Genomic DNA, 21,273 nt, shown 5'->3' with positions numbered 1-21,273 from the left:
CAAGCTCAGGGAAATATCTCGAAAGATGTCTGCACACTATCTTAAGCAGTTGTTGGGTGACGGAGAGTGGGATTGGAAAGGAGGACCAGGGGGTTCATTTTGTCAGTCCTGAGCAGCCCCCAAGAGCCCAGGAGAAGAGCCTCGTCCGGCCTGGAGTTGTGCACCTGGCTGATGCCCAGGACCCGCGTCCTGGCCTGGGGCGCCCCGAGCCTGAGCGTCCGGCGTCAGGGAGCCGGATTCACCCTCCGGCCAAGCTCCCGCCCTCGCGCGTCGCGAGCACGCGGGGAGGCTGCCGCAGGGCTAGGGCTTCAACGCCAACGCGGGCGAAAAAAGACCAGGTCGCGGTTCCCCCGGACGTTTTAGAGCGACGTACTCGCCCCGCCCCTTCCGGTCGGGTCCGCCCCGGCTTCTCGGGACCCCACGTGTGTTCTGCCTGGATCCCCTGTGTGAGCTGAGGCGCCGCCGTCGGTGAGGCTGCCCGACGTGGAGTGCGGAGGTCCCCGGGGCGCGAGGACGTCACCATGGTGGGCCCCTCCCGCTCCTTTGAACCCGTTTGGCTCCCGAGATGGCTCCCGATCGGGGAGGCAGGGGGAGGTCTGGGGAAGCTGGGAGAGGAGCACGCGAAGTGATTGTCCCAGGGGGTGCCCCGAGATTGGAGGCCGGGAGGAGGGCCCCAGCCCGGCGTCCGGACCTTGAAGCTCTGCTCTCGAGTTCCCAAGTCCTCGCAGGCGCCCTGGCCCTTCTCGCCTCCCTCCTGCTTAAGTTCTTCCCCGTCGCGGAAAATCCGCAGCTGCACGTGTTCTCGCTATTGCTATTCGGCCAAACTCGTAAACACGCTGCTTCCATGCCCTGTGCCGCTCCTCCTGCCCGTGTGGGCTGCGTGGGCTCCGCCGCCGCCTCCTCGGTCTCCAGGCACCGCCCTCCAGGGCCCCACTCTCGCCCCAAGTCCTGCCTCCACGCCCCCCGTTCCCGCTCAGGCACCGAAACGTGTATTCATTAAAAACTGAGATGGGAAAGAGTATTTATGTAAAGCCCACTGAAGTGTAACGACGAGCGGTATAAGGAAAGCGTGTTTATCCACTGTCCGGTTTAAGACGTAAAACAACGTAGCTTTTGCAAGCCTCTGTGTGCCCCTTGATTAACCATCAGGAGCCCTTCAGAGGTCAGAAGTATCCAGATTCTGTGTTTGTAATTCCCTTGCTTGCCTTTAAGGTTACCACTTACGTTTGCATCCCCAAACTGTTTCTTGTTTCTTGCTTTTTTCACTTATGTTCTTGAGAATCATTCTTAAATAGGAACATGTTTTATAACAACTAGTGTTTAATAAAAACAACATCATAAAAACTTGGGATACTCTGGCTACAACGTACGTCTTTTTCCTCTTCCACGGATCCTTTATTTTTGTTGTGGGGCTATTTCTGTCTTTCATGTCTACAGTCTTTTGGCTTTAGATTATAGTCATGTTTGTGTACATTCAGTTTTTGCTTCTCGCTACGCTTGTGCTATTTCCAGCCTCTTACAATTTCCTTTTATAGCCTTTCCTTTTCAGAATGGAACATTAAAACACTAATAATGGGATTGGAGGTGAGTGATTGGGGTTGATTGGCATTCGCCTGCCGTCCTTGTCCATGAGAACTTCACTTTTGTCAGGCTGGAGAGTAGGAGTGTATTGCCTTGTAAGAGTCAAAAGAGGGGCATATGAGTCTGTTCTCTTTGGCACATTTCCCACCCTCTCGATTTTCTGGTATATCTCCTGTGACTCTGCTACGTCCTCTCTTGTACTTAAACTCAGCTTGGAACTGGGAGTTTTCCATCCACACCTTTATATCAGTTCCTCTAAACTTCTTTCAGTGCAGCTCAGATTGTGGGCTATGGCATCCCAGAGGACTGAGTTTGGCACCTGTATCTTTACTAAATGATGATCTTGGCGAACTTACTACACCCCTCTTGGTGGTCATGCCTATTAAATTGGGGAAACCATAGTGCCTACCTCAGAGAATTGTGTAAACCAATTATCCAGATGTCTGGTATTTAGTAAATGTTAGTTGTAATTAACTTTCGTATCAGTTGTCAATAGTAACAGTACAGTTTGTAGTTGTCCACTTTTGTTTTTTGTTCATTTATTTTTGTTTATTGTGAATCTTTCCTAGAGCTTCACAAGTTCATATAAAAATTTAACTAACATGACTCTTCAAATTCATCCCATGCAACACTTTTTATTCTGCATTTAAAAAAAGGTTCTAGTGCTTTTAAGTTTTGTGTGTGCTTGGCTACTAGGCAGGCACTCACAGGTATACTTTTTCTTTTTTTGTATAAGCCCATTATTTGAGTTTAAATGTGCTTGTCTACTTGGCTAGATTATAAACCATTAAAACATATGCCACTGTCCTCCCTTGATTACTGTGGGCATTAACTATAATTGACTACCTAAATATTCCTTAATGACAAGAATTGTGTGCTGTTGGTTTCACACCTACAAATGTGAGCTATAACAGCAAATCAGCTTAAACATCTTGTTTTTTTTTTTAATTTGCTTGTTTGCTGTATTGAGATGTAATTGACATGTAACATTGTATAAGTTTAAGATATACATCCTGATTTGTTGAATATATTGTGAAATTGTTGCCACAGTAAGCTTAGGTAACAATCCCCCACTTCACATGTTACCTTTTTTCCCCCTGTTGTGAGTACTTTGAAGATTAACTTTCTTAGTAACTTTCAAGTATATACTATAATATTTTTAACTGTAGTCACCATGCTGTGCCTTAAAATCCCCAGAAACATAATCATTCTTATAACTGGAAAGTTTTGTATCTATTGCCCACCTATCCCATTTCTCCCCCCCACCCCCCACCTCATTCCTGACAACCACCTTTCTACCCCCAGTTTCTCTTTGTTATTTTTTATTTTAATAGGAATATGTGAAGCTTATTGCCCTGGAAATACCTCTCTGTTGCTGTTTTTTGAGTAAACTATGTTTTCTTCTGTAACTCTCAATTCTGAATTCAAAGAATAGTTTAGAATTTTCCCCATTAAAGATTGTGGGGAAAAGATACTTTCAGTACAAGTTTTCTGACTAGAATACTTCTGGGCTAGAAACTTTTTGAAGTACGATGTAGTCAGTTATTCAGAACAATCTATTAGTTATGCCTATGAAAATAAATTTTATTTTTGCTATCTCTTTGAAAGTTAAATTTGGTATTTTTTAAAACATAAAATGTTAATCTTCCATTGAAAGTGCACTTTTAACTCCCCTAGTTTTGTTATCTGTTTATGTTCTGTATTATTCATGAATCATCAGATGCTCTACGAAATTCATTTGGAGAACCCCTGACCAATAGAGACTAATTGCTTTTTACTTAAGTCTATATTGAATAGACTGCTTAATAGATTAACATTTTATTGACAGGGTTTTACTTCAGTTTCCTTGTTGAAGCATTTTGTTGTGTTTTTTTTTATTGTGATATACTGAAAAATAGGAAAATGTTTTGAAATTTAGTGTTATTTCTGTGCCTTATTAAATATACATCCCCTGCCTTGAGGCAACCTTTTTATGAATAAGTTATTATAAGGAATCATAAAGCACACTTGAGTCAGAATACATGTTCAGTTTCTTTGTACTAAGTCTCGAAGGTTCTTTACCTGAGATCTTCTAAAGCTCTGAGGACATTTTCATACTCTAAGGGTATCAAAGTATTTCTTGTTCTAAATAAATTTTTATGGACCTAACTGTAGTTGTTAAGTTTTAGCAGCTTCAGATAGCATCTTTTTTTCTTTTTGTGACTTTCATTTTATTTGTTAGGATATGAAACAAAGATATCTTTTTAAAGAGCACATCTTTGCTTTATTTTGTTGTTGTTTTGGTTTTTGGTCTTGAATTAGTTGATCTCTCTGGGTAACAAGCTATTCCAAAATTTAATGGCTTAATACAATAGCATTTATTATCTCACAGTTTCTGTGGGTCAGGGATCAGGCATGGTTTACCATTTCCTTGCCTCTAGGTTTCTTACAAGGTTGTCTTCAAGGTACAATCTGAGGCTTTAGTTTAACAGGGGTGGAGAATGTCTGGCCCAAGGGCTGTATAAGGCCTGTGAAATCATTTGGTCTGGCCCTGCCAAGGCATTAGGGGTGAGTTAATTAAATGTTTGACCAAATATAGGAGGCTAATTTTTTTTTTAAATATATTTTATTGATTTTTTACAGAGAGGAAGGGAGAGGGATAGAGAGTTAGAAACATCGATGAGAGAGAAACATCGATCAGCTGCCTCCTCCACACCCTCTACTGGGGATATGCCCGCAACCAAGGTACATGCCCTTGACCGGAATCGAACCCGGGACCCTTCAGTCCGCAGGCCGAGGCTCTATCCACTGAGCCAAACCGGTTCGGCATGGAGGCTAATTTTTAAGTTGATAATTTTGTATGGCCTACAAATGATTTAAGTATCCAAATAGCCCTTGGCAGAAAAAGGTTCCCCATCCCTGGTTAACCCCAAGTAACAACTGGGGAGGATCCACTTCCCAGCTCATTCACGTGGTTCTTGGTACATTCAGTGCCTCTTGGACTACCTGACAGGGCCTCAGTTCTTCACTAGTTATTGGCTGGAAGCTTCTAGGTAGTTGTCACATAGGCCTCTCCATAGGACAGCTCACGACATGGTAGCTGGTTTCCATCAGAGTAAGTCAAGAGAGTAGGCAAGACAGAAGTCAAAGTCCTTTCTTTCAAAACCTAACCTCGGGGTTGAAATCTCATCGCTTATGCCAAATGTTGTTTACTAAAAGTGAGTCGCTAGGACTACGCTCAAAGGAAGAGGATTAGACATGAGCATGAATATTAGGAGGTGGGATTCATTGGGGACCATCTTAGAGGCAACCTACCATGAGTTCTGAAAGTTTTTACTTGATACATATTTGCTAGGTAAACTTCATGCAAAAATTTTTTTTTATCACACCTTCCTCTCTTCCCTGCTCCTCATCTCCACAGGAGCAGAGGCACACAAAAGAATCCACATACTGTTTATGATGGTTTTACTCTTCCCTTATACCTGTAACCAATTTCCAGTGCCATTTTGTGTTGCAGACCTGGAGCTATCTTTTCTGGTCAGGTTATCAAGAAGCAAGCAACAAGTCTTTGTGGAATATTTTAGTAAATATTTGTTGAAGGAATGGGTACATGTGTGAATGAGGAATTGGTGGTCCTTTTAATTAATTCTGTCTGGAGAGTTTTACAAAGGAAGTTACTGTGAGCTGCGTCCTATCAAAGGACAAAGAAAAGTATTTTGTAGGCAGAGGTGACAGGTACAGTCTCAAGAACTTACAGAACAGTAAGAATGTTTAGTAAGAATGGGATGGTGGATATTCCGAAGGAAGAGAGATAATGCTGGAGAAGTAGGTTGGGGGTAGATTGTTTTCCATGTTAAGGACTTGGACCTAACTGTCAGCTAGTAGAGTGAGTTAGTGTAGAAAAGTAAGCTCTTGTGACTTCCATGTAAAAAGGACTGGCAGTGAGAACCTAAAGGCCATCCCATTCATGAAAGGTCATGAAGCTGAATTAAAGCAATGGTAATATTTTGAAGAGAGTATTTTAGAAACATTTGACCTTTTTGAATATTAGGTATGTTAGAGACTGCTAGCTGTTTCCTAATAGACTCTTCTACAGCAATTTATATTTTCTGAGAATAAAGATTATATTTATTACTTTCTCTCATACAACTCTGATTAAATTTTGGTCAGTGGTATGCAAGCAGAAGACTGCAACTTCCCAGATCTTGCTCTTAAAGGAAAGGGGTATGCCTTTTGATTTTCTTTTCTCCTTCTCACTGGCTGCAGTTTAGACTTGGTGTTAAGTCATCTTGAACTGTAGGGTGTCCCCCCCAAAAAATGTATATACACTTTAACAGCTGATAGCTGTTAAATGAAAAGGAAATGTATTTTAATAAACACCGCCTTTACATTACTCAAAGTGTGTGTATACTTTGTTTTGGACACGCTGTATATGTATATATAGGAAGTTATAGCCTAAGGTTATTAGATAATAAAATGGAAGTAGCCTGGATCTCTGAGGGCTTTGTGGAGCAGAGCCTCTAGCTTCTACTTTTTACATGAGAGAACTTTATCTGGGTTAAGCCATTGTTATTTTGTGTGTCTATTATAGGAAGCCAAACCTAATTTCTAAATAATAAATAGGTGTAATGGGATACAGAGTTATGTAGGAATAGACTTACTATTAGAAATGTACAGGTTTAGAGAACTGAATGAATTATGACCTTGGTACCTGGCGTAAGGCTTGAATGGGAAAATAATGGTTTCCTTTGGGGATGTGCTAATTTTGAGATGGCTCCTATTATTTCCTCTGTTCCTATTTTCCTATGTGCCCAACTTTGATTTTGTTTGATTCACTGCCCAATCTGTTCCATGTGCATCCTCTCCAGTAAAGCTCCTATTAATATCTTATGTTCTTTCTGCCCCCTTAACTTTCTTAACTGTAACACAAATTTCCAGTTGTAAGGCCCTTCACTCTCAGCATTCTCTGTACCTACTTTGAAGAGGGAACAGCTGAAGAGCTGGCTTTATTGACCCTGTTTGTTTCTTTAATTTTTTTACATCATGGAGAATAGTTCTCAATATATCATTTCTCTTATGACCATGGAAACAGACTGTTTGAATTATTTAAAAGATCTGGCTTATCTTCTGAATCCTGATGTCGTGTTTCAGGCTCAAAGTATTTCTGTTATGTTATTATTTTTAACATTTATTTCTGAAGAAAAATTTTTGACATAAATTAGTTATATATCTGACTTATATGTATCATATGTTTTCCTACCTTTTAGCCTAAAGCACTAAAGGGAAAAGGTGTAGGACGAGAAAAAAAAGTCATCCATCCATATAGTAGAAAAGCAGCTCAAATTACGAGGGAGGCCCACAAACAAGAAAAAAAGGAAAAGTAAGTGTCTTTTTATTATTTGTATTGTGCTTTGGTGAAAAGCCCATTTATACATTTCTTCCTCATTAGTATTCTTCCTTTAAAAATTATATTAGCCCTGACTAGTGTGTTAAGTGGTTAGAGTGTTGGCCCGAGCACCAAGGGTCATGGTTTGATTCCCTGTCAAGGGCAGGTACCTGGGTTGTAGACTCTATCCCTGGCCCCAGGGTGTGTGCGGGAGGCAACCAATCTATGTGTCTCTCTCACATCAATGTTTCTCTTTTTTTCTCTCCCTCCCTCCCTCCTTTTCTTCTAGTCTCTCTAAAAATATCCTCAGGTGAGGATTAAATAAATAAATAAATAAATAAATAAATAAATAAGAGATATGTTATGGGTTGGAGAGTGAGGACATGAATATGAAGAGGTAAAAATCAGTGGGGATCATTTTAAGATATTACCACCTCTTGTTACTCTCTGCCTACCAAAGACACTTGGTTTTCGAAGGAACAAAGGTAGTCAGGCAGCTTGGAATATCCATACTTTTTTCACAGAACCCAGGATTCTTTGTACCATTTCCTAAGGCAGTGATGGCGAACCTTTTGAGCTCGGTGTGTCAGCATTTTGAAAAACTCTAACTTAACTTTGGTGCCGTGTCACATACAGAAATTTTTTGATATTTGCAACCATAGTAAAACAAAGACTTATATTTTTGATATTTATTTTATATATTTAAATGCCATTTAACAAAGAAAAATCAACCCAAAAAATGAGTTTGCGTGTTACCTCTGACACGTGTGGCATAGGTTCGCCATCACTGTCCTAAGGCTTCTTTTTAGGGAGGGGGCAGGGATCTGGGAGGACATCTGTTAGGATGCAGTGCCTTTGTCCAGTGATAGAGAATACAGAACCAGATCTGCTGGGTTGATCAGATCGACTCTTATTGACGGCCTCTGAATACTTAAAGATGTTGCAAGAGTGAGTAGCAACAGAGTTAAGAGTTCAAACATGTCCTCATCTTCAGTATTTGAATGCTCTAATTTAGAACTATGTGAAATACTGCTTCCACCTGTTGACTTAGGCCCACTCCCCGGGGGATCAGGCTTAAGCTTGCAGTCAGACATCCTTCTGGCATCCAGGGAGCCCCTCTGCCCAGGGCTGCAGACGGGGTCCCACCCACCCAGGGCCGCACACGGGGGTCCTGGCTGGGGGTGGGGCTTTGGCGGCACACGGGGGCCCGGATGGTGGCTCGCGCTGGCCAGCCCTGCCTTCAGTATGCAAATTAGCTGCCATCTTTGTTGGTGGTTAATTTGCATATTGTACTGATTAGCCAATGGGAGGCGTAGCGAAGGTACAGTCAATTACCATGTTTGTCTATTATTAGATTAGATAGAGGATGTCCCTATTTCCCCCCCTTTTGCCCCCTCTACCCAGCTCTTGCCCCCCACTTTTCTCTGGCCATCACCATACTGTAGTCTGTGTCCATGGGTTGTGCATATATTTTCTTTGGCTAATCCCTTCTTTAAATTCACTTCTTTACATTTTTATTTTCAGATAAGTGCTTATAATTTTACTATTATATATTTTCTATTATATCATTTAGAATTAAGATATTTTTTAATTGAACCCTTGTAAATTTTAGCACAATTTAACACATTGTATGCGGGAAACGTTTTTATACGTTTTACGTTGACTGTAAGTAGTAGAGCCACCTGTTAGCGCGCGATAAAAACTACCCGCAAACAATGTGTTAATAAATTATGCTAGAAGCAATTAGGAGATTTTTCATGTAATGCATACACATTTCAATTAATATTTTATTAATTTTTAATATTTTAATTTGAAATAATCTCATACATGTAAAAAAAACTATAAAATACTACAGCATATTAAATGTACCCTTCACCCAATTTCTTAGGTGTTACTAATTTAAACATAACCATTATACAACTAACAAAATTTGGAATATATTTTTCTTATAATCTCTTTAATGTTACTTAATCCATTTACTTTGTTTTTGTTAATCTTCACCCAAAGATATTTTTCCATTGAATTTTAGAGAGAGTGAAGGGAAAAGGAGAGACACATTGATTGGTTGCCTCCTGCACATGCTCTGATAGGGACTGGGGATCAAGCCAGCAACTGAGGTACATGCCCTTGACTGGAATTGAACCTGGGACACTTCAGTTCACGGGCTAATGCTCTATCCACTGAGCAAAACAGGTGCAGCTTAATTCATTTACTTTTAATTTATATGTGTCTTTATATTTAAAGTGGGTTTTGTTTTTGATTCACCCTCATAATCTGTCTTTTAATTGGTGCATTTATGCCACTGACTTTCAGAGTGCTTACTGATAGAGTTACTGCCATATCAGGCGGCTTCTGGGGCTTCTGGGGCCGGCCAGCGGCCTGGACCGGATCCGGTCCCGGGTGGCAGGCAGGTGGCTCCTGGGGCTGCACACGGGGCCTGGATGGCGGCTCCCGCTGGCGGCTCATGCTGTCCCGCCCTGCCTGCAGTATGCAAATTAGCCACCATCTTTGTTGGTGGTTAATTTGCATATCGCACTGATTAGCCAATGGGAGGCATAGTGAAGGTACGGTCAATTACCATGTTTGTCCATTATTAGATAGGATTTCCCAGCATAGCAACATTTCATTATGTACTGTCATGTCTTGTCCCACAGGGTATGTAGTAAGGAACTCTAGACACTAAATGAAAATGACTTAGTATGAAAAGGTAAAAAAGGGAAATTAAGTATAATGGGTAAGAATCTAGGAAACAACTACTTTTGAGAATTAATCTCATATCTCTCTACTTTTCATTATCCCAACTCATTCTCTTCAGGTTCAGGCCGTCATTGAGTTCATTCAGCCTGACCACTCACTAGATTCTTCCCTCCAGGCTTATTTAAAAGGAATGAATTCTTCTCAAAGCCATTCTCTACCCAGTTTTGAAGCATCTTTTTTTTTTTTAAGTCAACTTTGAGGTATAAATAACATACAATAAAACAGACATATTTTAAGTGTACTGGTCTGGGGTTTTGATAATAAACTGGTGTAATCCCATGGTCAGTGTATAGTGTATTTTCATCTTCCCAAAAGATTCCCTATGCTTCTTCCCAGTCAATCTTTACTCCAGCCTCAGGCAACCACTGATTTGCTCTTTATTTTGATAGATGAGATTTGTCTTTCTTAATGTTTCATATAAATGGAATCATATTGTAGGTAATATTGTGTGCCAGCTTTTTTCACTTAGCATAATGTTTGTGAAATTTACCCATTTTATTTTACATATTAGTTGTCTTTCTCTTTTATTACTGAACTAGAGGCCCGGTGCACAAAAATTTGTGCACTGGCGGGGTGGGGGGAGGGTATCCCTCAGCCCCACTTGTGCCCTCTCACAGTCTGGGACCCCTCAGGAGATAATAACCTGCTGGCTTAGGCCCGCTCCCGGGTGGCAGAGGGCAGGCCCAATCCCTAGGTGCCTGCCCTGCAGCCCCTGGTCAGGCTCAGAGCAGGGCCGATTGGGGAGTTGGGGCACTGCCCCCTGTCATGCACAGAGCAGGGCCCATCCGGGGTTGGGGCTCCATACCCTGTCACCCACAGTGCAGAGCCGATCAGGGGGTTGGGGCGCTGCCCCCTGTCATGCACAGAGCAGGGCGGATCAGGAGGCTGCGATGCCACCCTCAGTCACACTCAGGGTAGGGCCGATTAGGGGGTTGGGGCGCCACCCCCTGTCACACTCAAGGCAAGGTCGATGGGGAGGTTGCAGCGCCACCCCCTGTCTCGCACAGAGCAGGGCGGATCGGGGGGTTGGGTCACTTTCCCCTGTCACACTCAGGGCAGGGCTGATGGGGAGGTTGCGGCTCCACCCTGTCACACACAGAGCAGGGCCCATGGGGGAGTTGAGGCGCTGCACCCAGTCACACACAGAGCAGGGCCGATCAGGGGGTTGGGGAGCTCCCCCCTATCAGGCACAGAGCAGGGTCGATCAGGGGGTTGGGGCGCCTTCCCCTGTCACGAACAGAGCAGGGCGGATAGGGAGGTTGTGGCCCCGCCCCCTGTCACAGAGCCGCAGGGCGATCAGGGGGTTTGGGCGCTGCCCCCTGTCACGCTGCTCCAGGGGCCAGGAGGCCTCATGGCTCCGCTGATCCCAGTGCTTGGAGGCCTCGCAGCTCCGCTTGACACTGGGGCAGTGAGGCCTCGCTGCTCAGCTGATCCCGGTGCTAGGAGGCGTCGCTGGTCCGCTGATCCTGGTGCTGGGAGGCCTCGAGGCTCCGCTTGACACAGGGGCAGTGAGGCCTCGCTGCTCCGTTGATCCCGGTGCTGGGAGGCCTTGCTGCTCCGCTGATCCCAGGCCAGGAGGCCTCGCTGCTCTGCTGATCCCAGGCCGGGAGGCCTCGTGGCTCCGCTGATCCCGGTGCTGGGAGGCCTCGCTGCTCCACTGATCCCGGTGCCAGGAGGCCTCGTGGCTCCGCTGATCCCGGGTTCGGGAGGCCTTGCGGCTCCGCTGATCCCGGTGCTGGGAGGCATATTACCCTTTTACTATATAGGACAGAGGCCTGGTGCACGGGTGGGGGCCATCTGGTTTGCCCTGAAGGGTGTCCTGGATCAGGGTGGGGGTCCCTCTTGGGTGCCTGGCCAGCCTGGGTGAGGGGATGATGGCTGTTTGCATCTGGTCACACCCCCTTCAGGGTGGGGGTCCCCACTGGGGTGCCTGGCCAGCCTGGATGAGGGGATGATGGCGGTTTGCAGCTGGTCACACCCCCTTCAGGGTGGGGGTCCCCACTGGGGTGCCTGGCCAGTCTGGGTGAGGGGCTGAGGGCCGTTTTCAGGCTGGCAGGTGACTGAAGCTCCCAACCTCTCTTTTATTTCTTATTTCTTTTTTATTCTGGGGTTTCTTTACCTTCTATGGCTGTCACTGGAGCTGAGAGCCGTCTTTAGCTCTGAGACTCGGCTCCAGCTCTGAGACCTCAGCTGCTGAAAGCAGGTTTCTGGCCTTTGTTTACCTTCTGTATTTGAAACAATGTTGCGGTCCTGCTGGCTGAAGCCCGGCTGACATAAAGCAGGTTTCTGGGGTTTTGTTTAGCTTCTATATTTGTAACAATGTTTCTTAGAGATCAGCTGAGAGGCCGGCAAGGCAGGCGGGGACGTTGGCTTCCTCCGTCACTGGAGCAAGCAAGCCTCCCTGTTCGCGTCAGCTGCCTGGCTGCCGGCCACCATCTTGGTTGGCAGTTAATTTGCATATCTCACTGATTAGCCAATGGGAAGGGTAGCGGAGGTATGGCTAATTACCATGTTTCTCTTTTATTAGATAGGATAGTATTCCATTGTATGGCTATGCAGTTTGTTTATCCATTCACCAGTTGATGGTCATTTGGATTGTTGAAAGTTTTTGGCTGTCATCAGGATCTGCAAAATAAGGGCCCAACACTGGTTTTATATAAAAAAGTTTTAATGGAAAGTAGCTATGCCCATTCCTCTTGCATTGTCTGTTTCTGCTTTTAGGCTACAATGGCGGAGGCAAGTAGTTGCCACATGGTCCGCAGAGCCTAACATCTTACTATCTGGCCACTTAAGAAAATATTTGCCAGCCCCTACTATCATAAATAAAGCTGCCATTAACATTCATGTGGACATATATTTTCATTTTTCTTTTAGTTCCTCGAATTGGAATTGATGTATGTTTAAGAATATAAGAAATTAAGTTTATAAGAATTGTTGGTCATATGATAGGTGTAATGTTTAAGTATGTAAGAAATTGTCTTATCCAAAATGATCGTACCACTTTAGATTTTAATCACCAGTGTGTGTGTTACATTTGCTCCATATCCTCTCAAAAATATTGTATTATCAGTTTTTTTAAAATTTATTCAGTATAAGTAGTATTTCAGTGTGGTTTAATTTGCACACTTAGTAATTTTGATGGCTAACAATGTTAAGTATCTTATGTGTTTATTGGTCATTTGTATACCTTTGATTTGATGAAAAAAAATCTGTTGAAATCTTTTGTGCTTTTTTTAGTATTGGGTTGTCTCATTAAGTAGGAAGAACTGTTTGTATATTCTGAATGCAAATCCTTTGTTAATTATTTATTTTGTGAATATTTTCTCCCATTCTATGGTTAAAATTTTTTTTATAAAAGACGTTTTATTTTATTTTCCACTTTTCCAGTTTAAAGTAGGGGAGTAAATCTGGTCAGCTTTGTTAGGACAGGGACAGTATTCTTAGTGGATGGCAAACACTAGCTATACAAAGCTCTCTTCTGGGTGACTTAGTATTTAGAATATAAACAAAAGGAGATACGTACTGTCTAAACTGTTTTCTGAGAATAAATGAGTTCTTTGTTATAATTTTTTTCAAATTTATGAACAGTAAACATTCTGTTTTGTTCTTGTTGAAGTTTAAAAGTGACAGTAATGTATTTTGGTTTTAGTGGCAGAACTCAGTCTTCTAGAAGGCATTAATTACGTCATCACTCTTTTGTGCACAATATTCTACAAAACCCACCTCAACATTCATAATCTAGTCAAGTTCTCATCTCTATTTGTATAAAACTTATTGTTTTATACATATCCTTTAGTCACTGAAGAGCTAAGAAAATTTTTCTAATAACATTTCATTCCAGTGATTTAAAAAAAAGCATGATGTTCAGTGCTTCCTTATTAACAAAATTAATTTCATGTGTATGAAAGAATGATCTTTGAATTAAGGTTCTTTAGGCAGTTTTTCTTTTTGTTGTTTTGACAGATTTTAAAAACGTGCTTTGAAAATTCTCTAACATACTTATGCACCTTTTCTTCCAAGGTTGAAGAATGAAAAGGCATTGCGGCTCAATCTTATTGGTAAGTGGACTTACTTATTTGACATTTTTGCTAGAGTATAGTGAAATTCTGCCCTATACCTATTTTTCTTTTGACTTTCCTAGTGAAATACTATTTTTATCTAAGTGAATTTTCTTTACCAGGCTTGATTAAAACAGTACAAAATAAAATCAATTGTTAAACTCTTAGAACATCTATAATAATAAAAACGTAATATGCTAATTAGACCGGAAGTCCTGGACGACCTTCCAGACGAAGCCGCAGTGGTGTGGGCTGAGCCCCTTGCACGAATTTCGTGCATCAGGCCTCTAGTTGTTAATAATATCTAATTTTGTATTTCAAAAATTGTTTGGTTTATAATCACCTACCTATGTACCTGTCTACCTATTTGCTTTTGTCTGTCTGTCTATCTATCTATCTATGGCTGAAGTTTAATTCTAGCTCCTTAATCATTAGAATTATGGCCTAAGTATTTTGGAAACAGCATATGTTATGTTCCCAAATATTCAGTTTATATCTCAGTATCATAATCTCTTTTTGGGGGTGAGAGGTGTCAAATTTACTGTTAGTAAATTTTTACTGATAAGCCTGAAATTTCAAAATATTACTAAAATTAAAGGTATTTGAACCCTTACCAAACACTTCATAAGGTAATGAAGTAGTATTTCTAAGTGGGTTATCAGTCTCTGGGGTAGGCCATTTCTTCATCTCTAATTTTGAGAAATCACTGTGCAAGTGACCCTGATGGTCTGATTTACTCATAAGAATGAGGTCCATTAGCTCTTTGTATCTGGCAGATCTTGTACACTTAATGTATTTACTAATTTTGAGGCCTTGAACATGTTACTTAACCGTTCTCATTTGTAAGTGGGAATAATAATAGTACTAATTATAGAATTGTGAAGCTCTTGACTTAGTGCTTGCTGTTTATAAAATGTTCTGCAGATACCATTTTCATTATTAATCTAATGTTTTCATTTTATTTGAGACAAGTTCTACCCTTTGCTTTTTAAATACTTAGAACTTCATGTTCTGTTTAAGTATTCTTGTTAAAAATTTTTTGCATCCTTATTGGATAAGAAATATATACAGAGAAGCATCCCTCTCGCTCCTGTTTCTTCCCCAAATTAAAATGTGACAATTTAATTTCTTACGACTGGTTTAATTAGCTTTGAGCCCACACAAGGTTTTATATTTAGTGTGGAAATAAAATTTGATACTGTTATAAACACGTTGATGTTGAAAATTAAAATGAATCTTGGTACTTTTTGTTATAGGTGAAAAACTGCAGTGGTTTCAAAATCATCTGGATCCCAAAAAAGGAGGGTATTCAAAGAAGGATGCTTGTGAATTAATTGAAAGGTAAACACTGGGCATGTTATGAGAAAAGGGTCAGAAAAAGGAATTTTTCACTCTGGTTCTTCAAGAGACAGTTGTGTTCTGGATTTATAGAAGAGCAAATGGGCTTTATAATCAAAGAGGCTTTGGATTTATATCCTAGCCTCTTCACTTTATCAGGCTGTAACCGTTCTGTACCTCACAGTGGTGGTTAATCCAATTTTTTGGAGTCAGTAAAGGCTTCTTGGGGATATATCATCTGAAGCGACAGCTGAAGGGTAGGGGTCAGAGGCTCTTCAATCTGAGGGCAGATTGAAGAGCCTCTGGCAGAGACGAATATCTAAAAGGCCAACAGGTGAGAGTGCCTTATATAGAGATCTGGCAGACATCTGATATGACTGAAATAACAGGTTCAAGGAGGTAATTGTGACAGGTATGATAAGTGACAACCAACTCGTGAAAGACCTCAGATATCATTTTAAGAGTTTGGACTTTATCAAAGGACATTCAGAACCATGGGAGGCTTTTACAGCAAGCTCTGGTGATGATCGATCATGTTTAAACTTTAGAAAGGTCACAGTAGTGAGAATGAGGACAATGGCCTGAGAGACCTGGCATTAGCCAGGAAACCGTTGAGAGGCTGATGAAACAAATACTCCAGGCAAGAGATGGTGGTAGTCTCTGCTTGCTTAGTAGCAGTGTGGTGAAGGGAAGGGAAGAGAAGGTTTCCAGAGATATAAAAAAGGGAGAAGTCTCAATCTTTAGTGAAAACAGATGTGGCATAAAAGGGGGAAAGGAATGAAGGAGGACACTTTTATTCCTTATTTGGGCAGTCGGATGAATGGTCGTACTGTTTCTTGAGATAGGGAGCCAAAGAGATGGAGTAGGCTTGGTAGGGATGGGTGGGGTCGGGGAGGAGGACAAGTTCAGTTTTGATGTGTTAAGCCTTAACAGGACTTTCAAATAAAGATGTTCAGGACATAGTTGAAAATGAGCATCTGAAGTTTAATAGATATTTTAATAGCAGGCGGTGATTTGGTTGCAAAAATATTGAGAATGGTTGAGTTATCCAGGGAAGGTCTGAGGTCTAAGGACTTGAACTCAGAGGAATATAAAGATTTAGACAGGCAAAGGCTGGGAATTATGTTTTCAATGAAATAGCGTAAGCCAAAATGCAGACTTTGTAACTCAGATCATTTTCTTATTTTTCAGGTATTTAAATCGATTCAGCAGTGAGCTGGAGCAGATTGAATTACATAACAGCATCAAAGACAGGCAGGGAAGGCGGCACTGTTCCCGGGAGACAGTCATCAAACAGACGATGGAGCGGGAGCGACAGCAGTATGAAGGCTATGGCCTCGGTGTGTTCACTGCCATGCTCCTTTTTCTTTCTAACATACATAGCAATATCAGATTTGTAGTGCACTTCAAAGGTTTATTATTCTATTTAGTTTGATTTTCTTCCTTTGATTTCCTTTCTTTTGTGAGTATATGGAATCATTTTTAATTCATTCTTTTTTTTTCTACACTCCCCAAAACTGTCCATTGTGATAGTGACATCATTTCTTTCTACTGTGAAAGTAAAGTTTTTCCTTGCCTCTGGCACATACCTGTTTGCTTTGTTATAGAGTTAATATCTGCCCATCTCCAGCTACATCTAAGTTTCTTTAGAAGGTGGTACTGTGTCCTTGTCGTCTTTGTAATTCTTATAGAACCAAGCAGTGGTTGTTGCAGTCATTCTTGAGAAATACAGAAATCCAATATTCATTCTGGGCATGATAGTACTTCTTACCATTCCTAAGGACAAGTATGTCATTAGTTTACCAACACTGTCTGAAGAAAAGCACTTAAACGGAGAAGGTACTTAAGGCTTACAAAGCCCACAGACCCGTGGTCAGCAAACTGCGGCTCGCAAGCCACATGCGGCTCTTTGGCCCCTTGAGTGTGGCTTTTCCTAAGCCTTAGGAGTACCCTAATTAAGTTAATAACAATGTACCTACCTATATAGTTTAAGTTTAAAAAATTTGGCTCTCAAAAGAAATTTCAGTCGTTGTACTGTTGATATTTGGCTCTGTTGACTAATGAGCTTGCCGACCACTGCCACAACCCAAAGCCTGCATATAGCCTGCAAATGGTATTGATTGGCTTATTAATTCTTAGTATAAAAAAAAAACCTGGTGATTTTTCATGAAAAATATAGATTTCTGGCTTGCCTTAAAAAATCAGATGGTTTGGCAGCATAATCTGCTAGACGTACAGTACTTACCTTTTCATCTAAAGGAAGCCCTTATGGCTTCTCTTTGGCATTTCCGAATTTCCAGCATCACTACTTGCGCTTTGAGGCCATTATTAAGTAAAATAAGGGAACACAAGCACTGGGATCCCACAACAGGAGATCTGATAACCAAGACGACTACTAAGTGGCCGACAGCAGGTTGGTTGAGACACTGAACAAAGGGATGGTTCATGTCCTAGTCGGCACAGAGCGGGGCATTGTGAGATGATTTCATCAAGCTCGGAATGGCTTGCAATTAAAAACTTAGGTATTGTTTTATTTCTGGAATTTTCCATTTCATAACTTTAAATTGCAGTTAACCTCAGGTGACTGAAACTTTGGAAAGTGAAATTGCAGATAAGGGAGGATTACTGTAGATTTGTTTTCTTTTAAATATTCTATGCTAGAATTTATTATTTAATAGCGTTCTTAAATCACCTTAAGCTAAGCCTTCTATTTTTGCAAAACTTACTTTCATGTAGCATTATAACAGTGCTTTGGAGTTTTGTTTTGCTTTAGATGATCTTGTTGTCTGTCAATTATTATTTGTTGCATCTGATATAATAAATGAAACTATAAAATGTTGTAATTTAGAAAACATTACCTAATGGATATGAATTATGTTCTTTCCCAGAGATTCCAGATATTCTAAATGCAGGTAATCTGAAAACTTTTAGGTGAGTTTGTCACTTTTATTGTTCCCTGAACAGCATGTCAGATACATGAGACATAAAATTCCTTCTTTTCAGTGTAGACATCAGAGCTGACAGAAAGTCAGGTTGTTTTTTTTAACCTTTTCTCTTTTATCAGACAAAGTAAAATTTTCCAAGTTGTGTTTATTTGAAACACCAGATACACACTGAAATGCTAGTGACATGAGCCTTTTATTTCCTTTTCAAAACATTTTAAAATGCTTTACTGGAGTACTTAAAAGAACCCGATCTCGCTATTCCTCACCAATTCTTATTTTTTAAAAAAAAAAAGAAATAAAAGCAACTGATGTGATGGCTCAGAGTCACATCCCAGACTGTTTGCAGGATCCTCTGTTGGAGAAGTTGGTTAATGGAAAGTGATAACAGGGGAAGGCTGAGTCTCCTGAACCAGGTGGTCCTTGGTCTCTAACAGAACTCAGACCAGCCAGACCCCTGAGTAGGATTTCAGTTTTTTCCAACTTGGCTTCTTTGTCTTGAAAAAATGATTCCTATTAACCTTTTTGATATTAGATTATGTTGATGGGTCTCAAATTTTATGTTAATTGCAATTAGATAAATTAAGTCCAGTCATATTCTTTGTTACCTTTAAGATCATTTTATAGTTTTATACTTTTGAATTCATAGAAAAATACTTGGTATTTAGTACTTAAAAAATATTGGCTCTAATAAAGTTCACCGATCATATTTAAGAAATACTTTACTTTTTAGCTCATGTATATGTATTTATAATTTAGATACATAGAGTTTAAGATTCTTTTCATACCTTCATTACTTTATTTGCCTGTAATATTAATTAGATATATAAATGTGCTCTTTATTTCTAAAACAAGTATGTTCTGCCTCTCTGAAAGAAAGCCAGAAAAGAGAAGAATTTAGCATAGACTATTTTTAGTATTGCTGGAGTTCAGTTCTCAAAACAATCTTCACATTGCCCCTCAAGTAAATAAAATGTAGGATTGTCACAGTAAATGCTGAGATTGAAAAACTCAGTTTTCTATTATAACCATAAAAGTTGTTTGATGACTGAAACTTATCTGTGACTTACCACTGTGTGTGAAAAAAACTTTTCTGACTATGTATTTTGGAGAGTTGCCAGGTATGTTACAGTTCCTACTTGTGAGATTCTTGATACCATAGAGCCCTATTGACCGAAGTGTTCTGGTTAGAGAGAGTAAAAGAATGGAACAGAGCCTCCTTGTAATTTTTGTGTAACATTTTCCTGTATTGCTTTGGGAGTTTTGAATATATGGGATTTCTGTCTAATGCATTTATATCGTTTCTCTCTAGTGCATTTGAATCTGCTTGTAAATTTACAAATTTTGTTCTGCTCCTTTCAGAGTTTTGAATATTGACTTTTTCTTGCTTCCCACCTCACAGCCTGCCAACCATGTATACTCTTTCTTTTGCGTAGGGAATGGGATTTTGATCTGAAGAAATTGCCAAACATTAAAATGAGAAAAATGTGTGCTAACGATGCAGTTCCCAAGAAGCACAAGAAGAAAACTACTACACCGGTGGACAAAGATTTAGGGGAGCTACAGCTACATGAGGAATCAAGTGACTCAGATGAGGAAATGACTGCAGTGGCCTAATTGTTCTTTACTTGAGTTGAAAATAGGTAATTTGAGAACCTCAAGTTACATTTGAATTGATTATGTTAAAGAATTGTCTAGATACAAGAATTTGCTATTTAGCTCATCTTACAAGATGAGAATACCATTTGCAGCTTAAAAAACAATGTTTTGATTTTTATTTAAAAATGAATATTGCTTTTTATTTACATTAAATTGCTAAAATAGATACAGTGACATAAAATAAAATAGATCGATTTTATCTTACTATCTGGGGCAGGAAGGAGCATTATGAATAAGGACAAAAAATGTTTTAGTTCTTTTCCTCATGTTTACTTAGGATCACCTAATCTCACATTTGGGGGCAATGACAGCAACCTGTTTTCTAAAAGGGTCCTGTGGGTACTTCTTTAGCAGTGATGACAGCAAAATTGCCTTTCACTAATGTTCCTCTTAAACATTAAATCTAAATATAATATGGAATTCCTATACACTGATGGATTATACATTATTTTTATTTATTATCTTTGAGCCAGAGCTAAATGGTAAGAAAAAAAAATGCAGTGACTATTCTTAGGTTGATCTCTCACACATAATCTGCTATCTTTTGATAAAGGAAATAGATGATTTCAGGTTAGCTCTTTTTGTTTGTATATTTTCTGCTTTCTCATTGTGAAAAGTGATAGGTTTTATTTGTGGAAACAGACCTAAAGATTAGAGAACCAATTTTTTCAATTGTGTTATTTTTTCTTCTAAGAGGTAGGTTAAATGACAACTAGTATAACTCAGTATTTCAAGTGTCATGAATATTATGGAGGTAGTAGAAGGTTGTTCTTTGCAGAACTTGCATGCAAGTATCCTTTAGTCTATTCCTGAAGGATGAAATGCAAGTATATTGGAGTCTTTTCAAGAAAAAGGAATAAAACATTAATGCCATATGAGGTTAACTAGGTATCAACTAAATTATATTAACAGTTTATTAAAAATGTTATGGATGTTTTACTTTTGAAAATTAAAAATAAAATTTATTTTCATAATTTCACTTCTAATTATTTCATTTGCAGTGATGTAACTGCTGCTGACTTGCCTTTGCTTTAGTGATCTGTGTGAAAGTATGGGTTATGGTTACATAAGAAGGTCTCTATCTCTTTAATCATTAGAAAATTTCCTTTTGGAGGATTTATATTTAGTCTCAAACAGCTATGAAAACTGAGTCATAAATTACAGTAAAGAGAATAGTAAGTGCGCTGTGTGGTCTGATATTTAAAAAGCCATGCTGTCAGGTGAGTAACTGACAGTTATGTGAAAGTGACATATTATTCTTCCCCTCAAGCATTTGTTCCTAGTTTTCCCTATGATATCAAAGCAAGAAAAATGTAACAAGACACAGTGCTTGGAACTAGAACAGATAAATATTTGTTGAATGATTGACTTTATCATCTAGAACAGCCGTGGGCAAACTACGGCCCGCGGGCCGGATCTGGCCCGTTTGAAATGAATAAAACTAAAAAAAAAAAAAGACCGTACCCTTTTATGTAATGATGTTTACTTTGAATTTATATTAGGTCACACAAACACTCCATCCATGCTTTTGTTCCGGCCCTCCGGTCCAGTTTAAGAACCCATTGTGGCCCTC

The 21,273-nt window shown here is 40.2% G+C and overlaps 1 protein-coding gene across 2 annotated transcripts; it reads left to right on the top strand.

The window, feature by feature from the left end:
• The first annotated feature begins 389 nt into the window (after positions 1–389).
• On the top strand, positions 390–19,866 carry TMA16 (translation machinery associated 16 homolog). 2 transcript variants are annotated; one of them, XM_023755320.1, is made up of 8 exons: positions 390–524; positions 1,536–1,584; positions 6,828–6,940; positions 13,724–13,761; positions 15,018–15,102; positions 16,291–16,439; positions 17,988–18,030; positions 19,478–19,866. In XM_023755320.1, exons 2-8 carry the CDS (start codon positions 1,573–1,575, stop codon positions 19,656–19,658), a joined length of 621 nt encoding a protein of 206 aa, XP_023611088.1. In that variant the 5' UTR covers positions 390–524; positions 1,536–1,572; the 3' UTR covers positions 19,659–19,866. The 2 variants fall into 2 exon arrangements, with proteins under 2 accessions (XP_023611088.1, XP_006081891.1); XM_006081829.3 differs by lacking the exon at positions 1,536–1,584.
• Positions 19,867–21,273: the final 1,407 nt, after the last annotated feature.

Source organism: Myotis lucifugus, unplaced genomic scaffold (assembly GCF_000147115.1).
Source record: "Myotis lucifugus unplaced genomic scaffold, Myoluc2.0 scaffold_1, whole genome shotgun sequence".
NCBI lineage: Eukaryota > Metazoa > Chordata > Mammalia > Chiroptera > Vespertilionidae > Myotis > Myotis lucifugus.
This window is presented reverse-complemented; position numbering and strand designations above follow the sequence as displayed.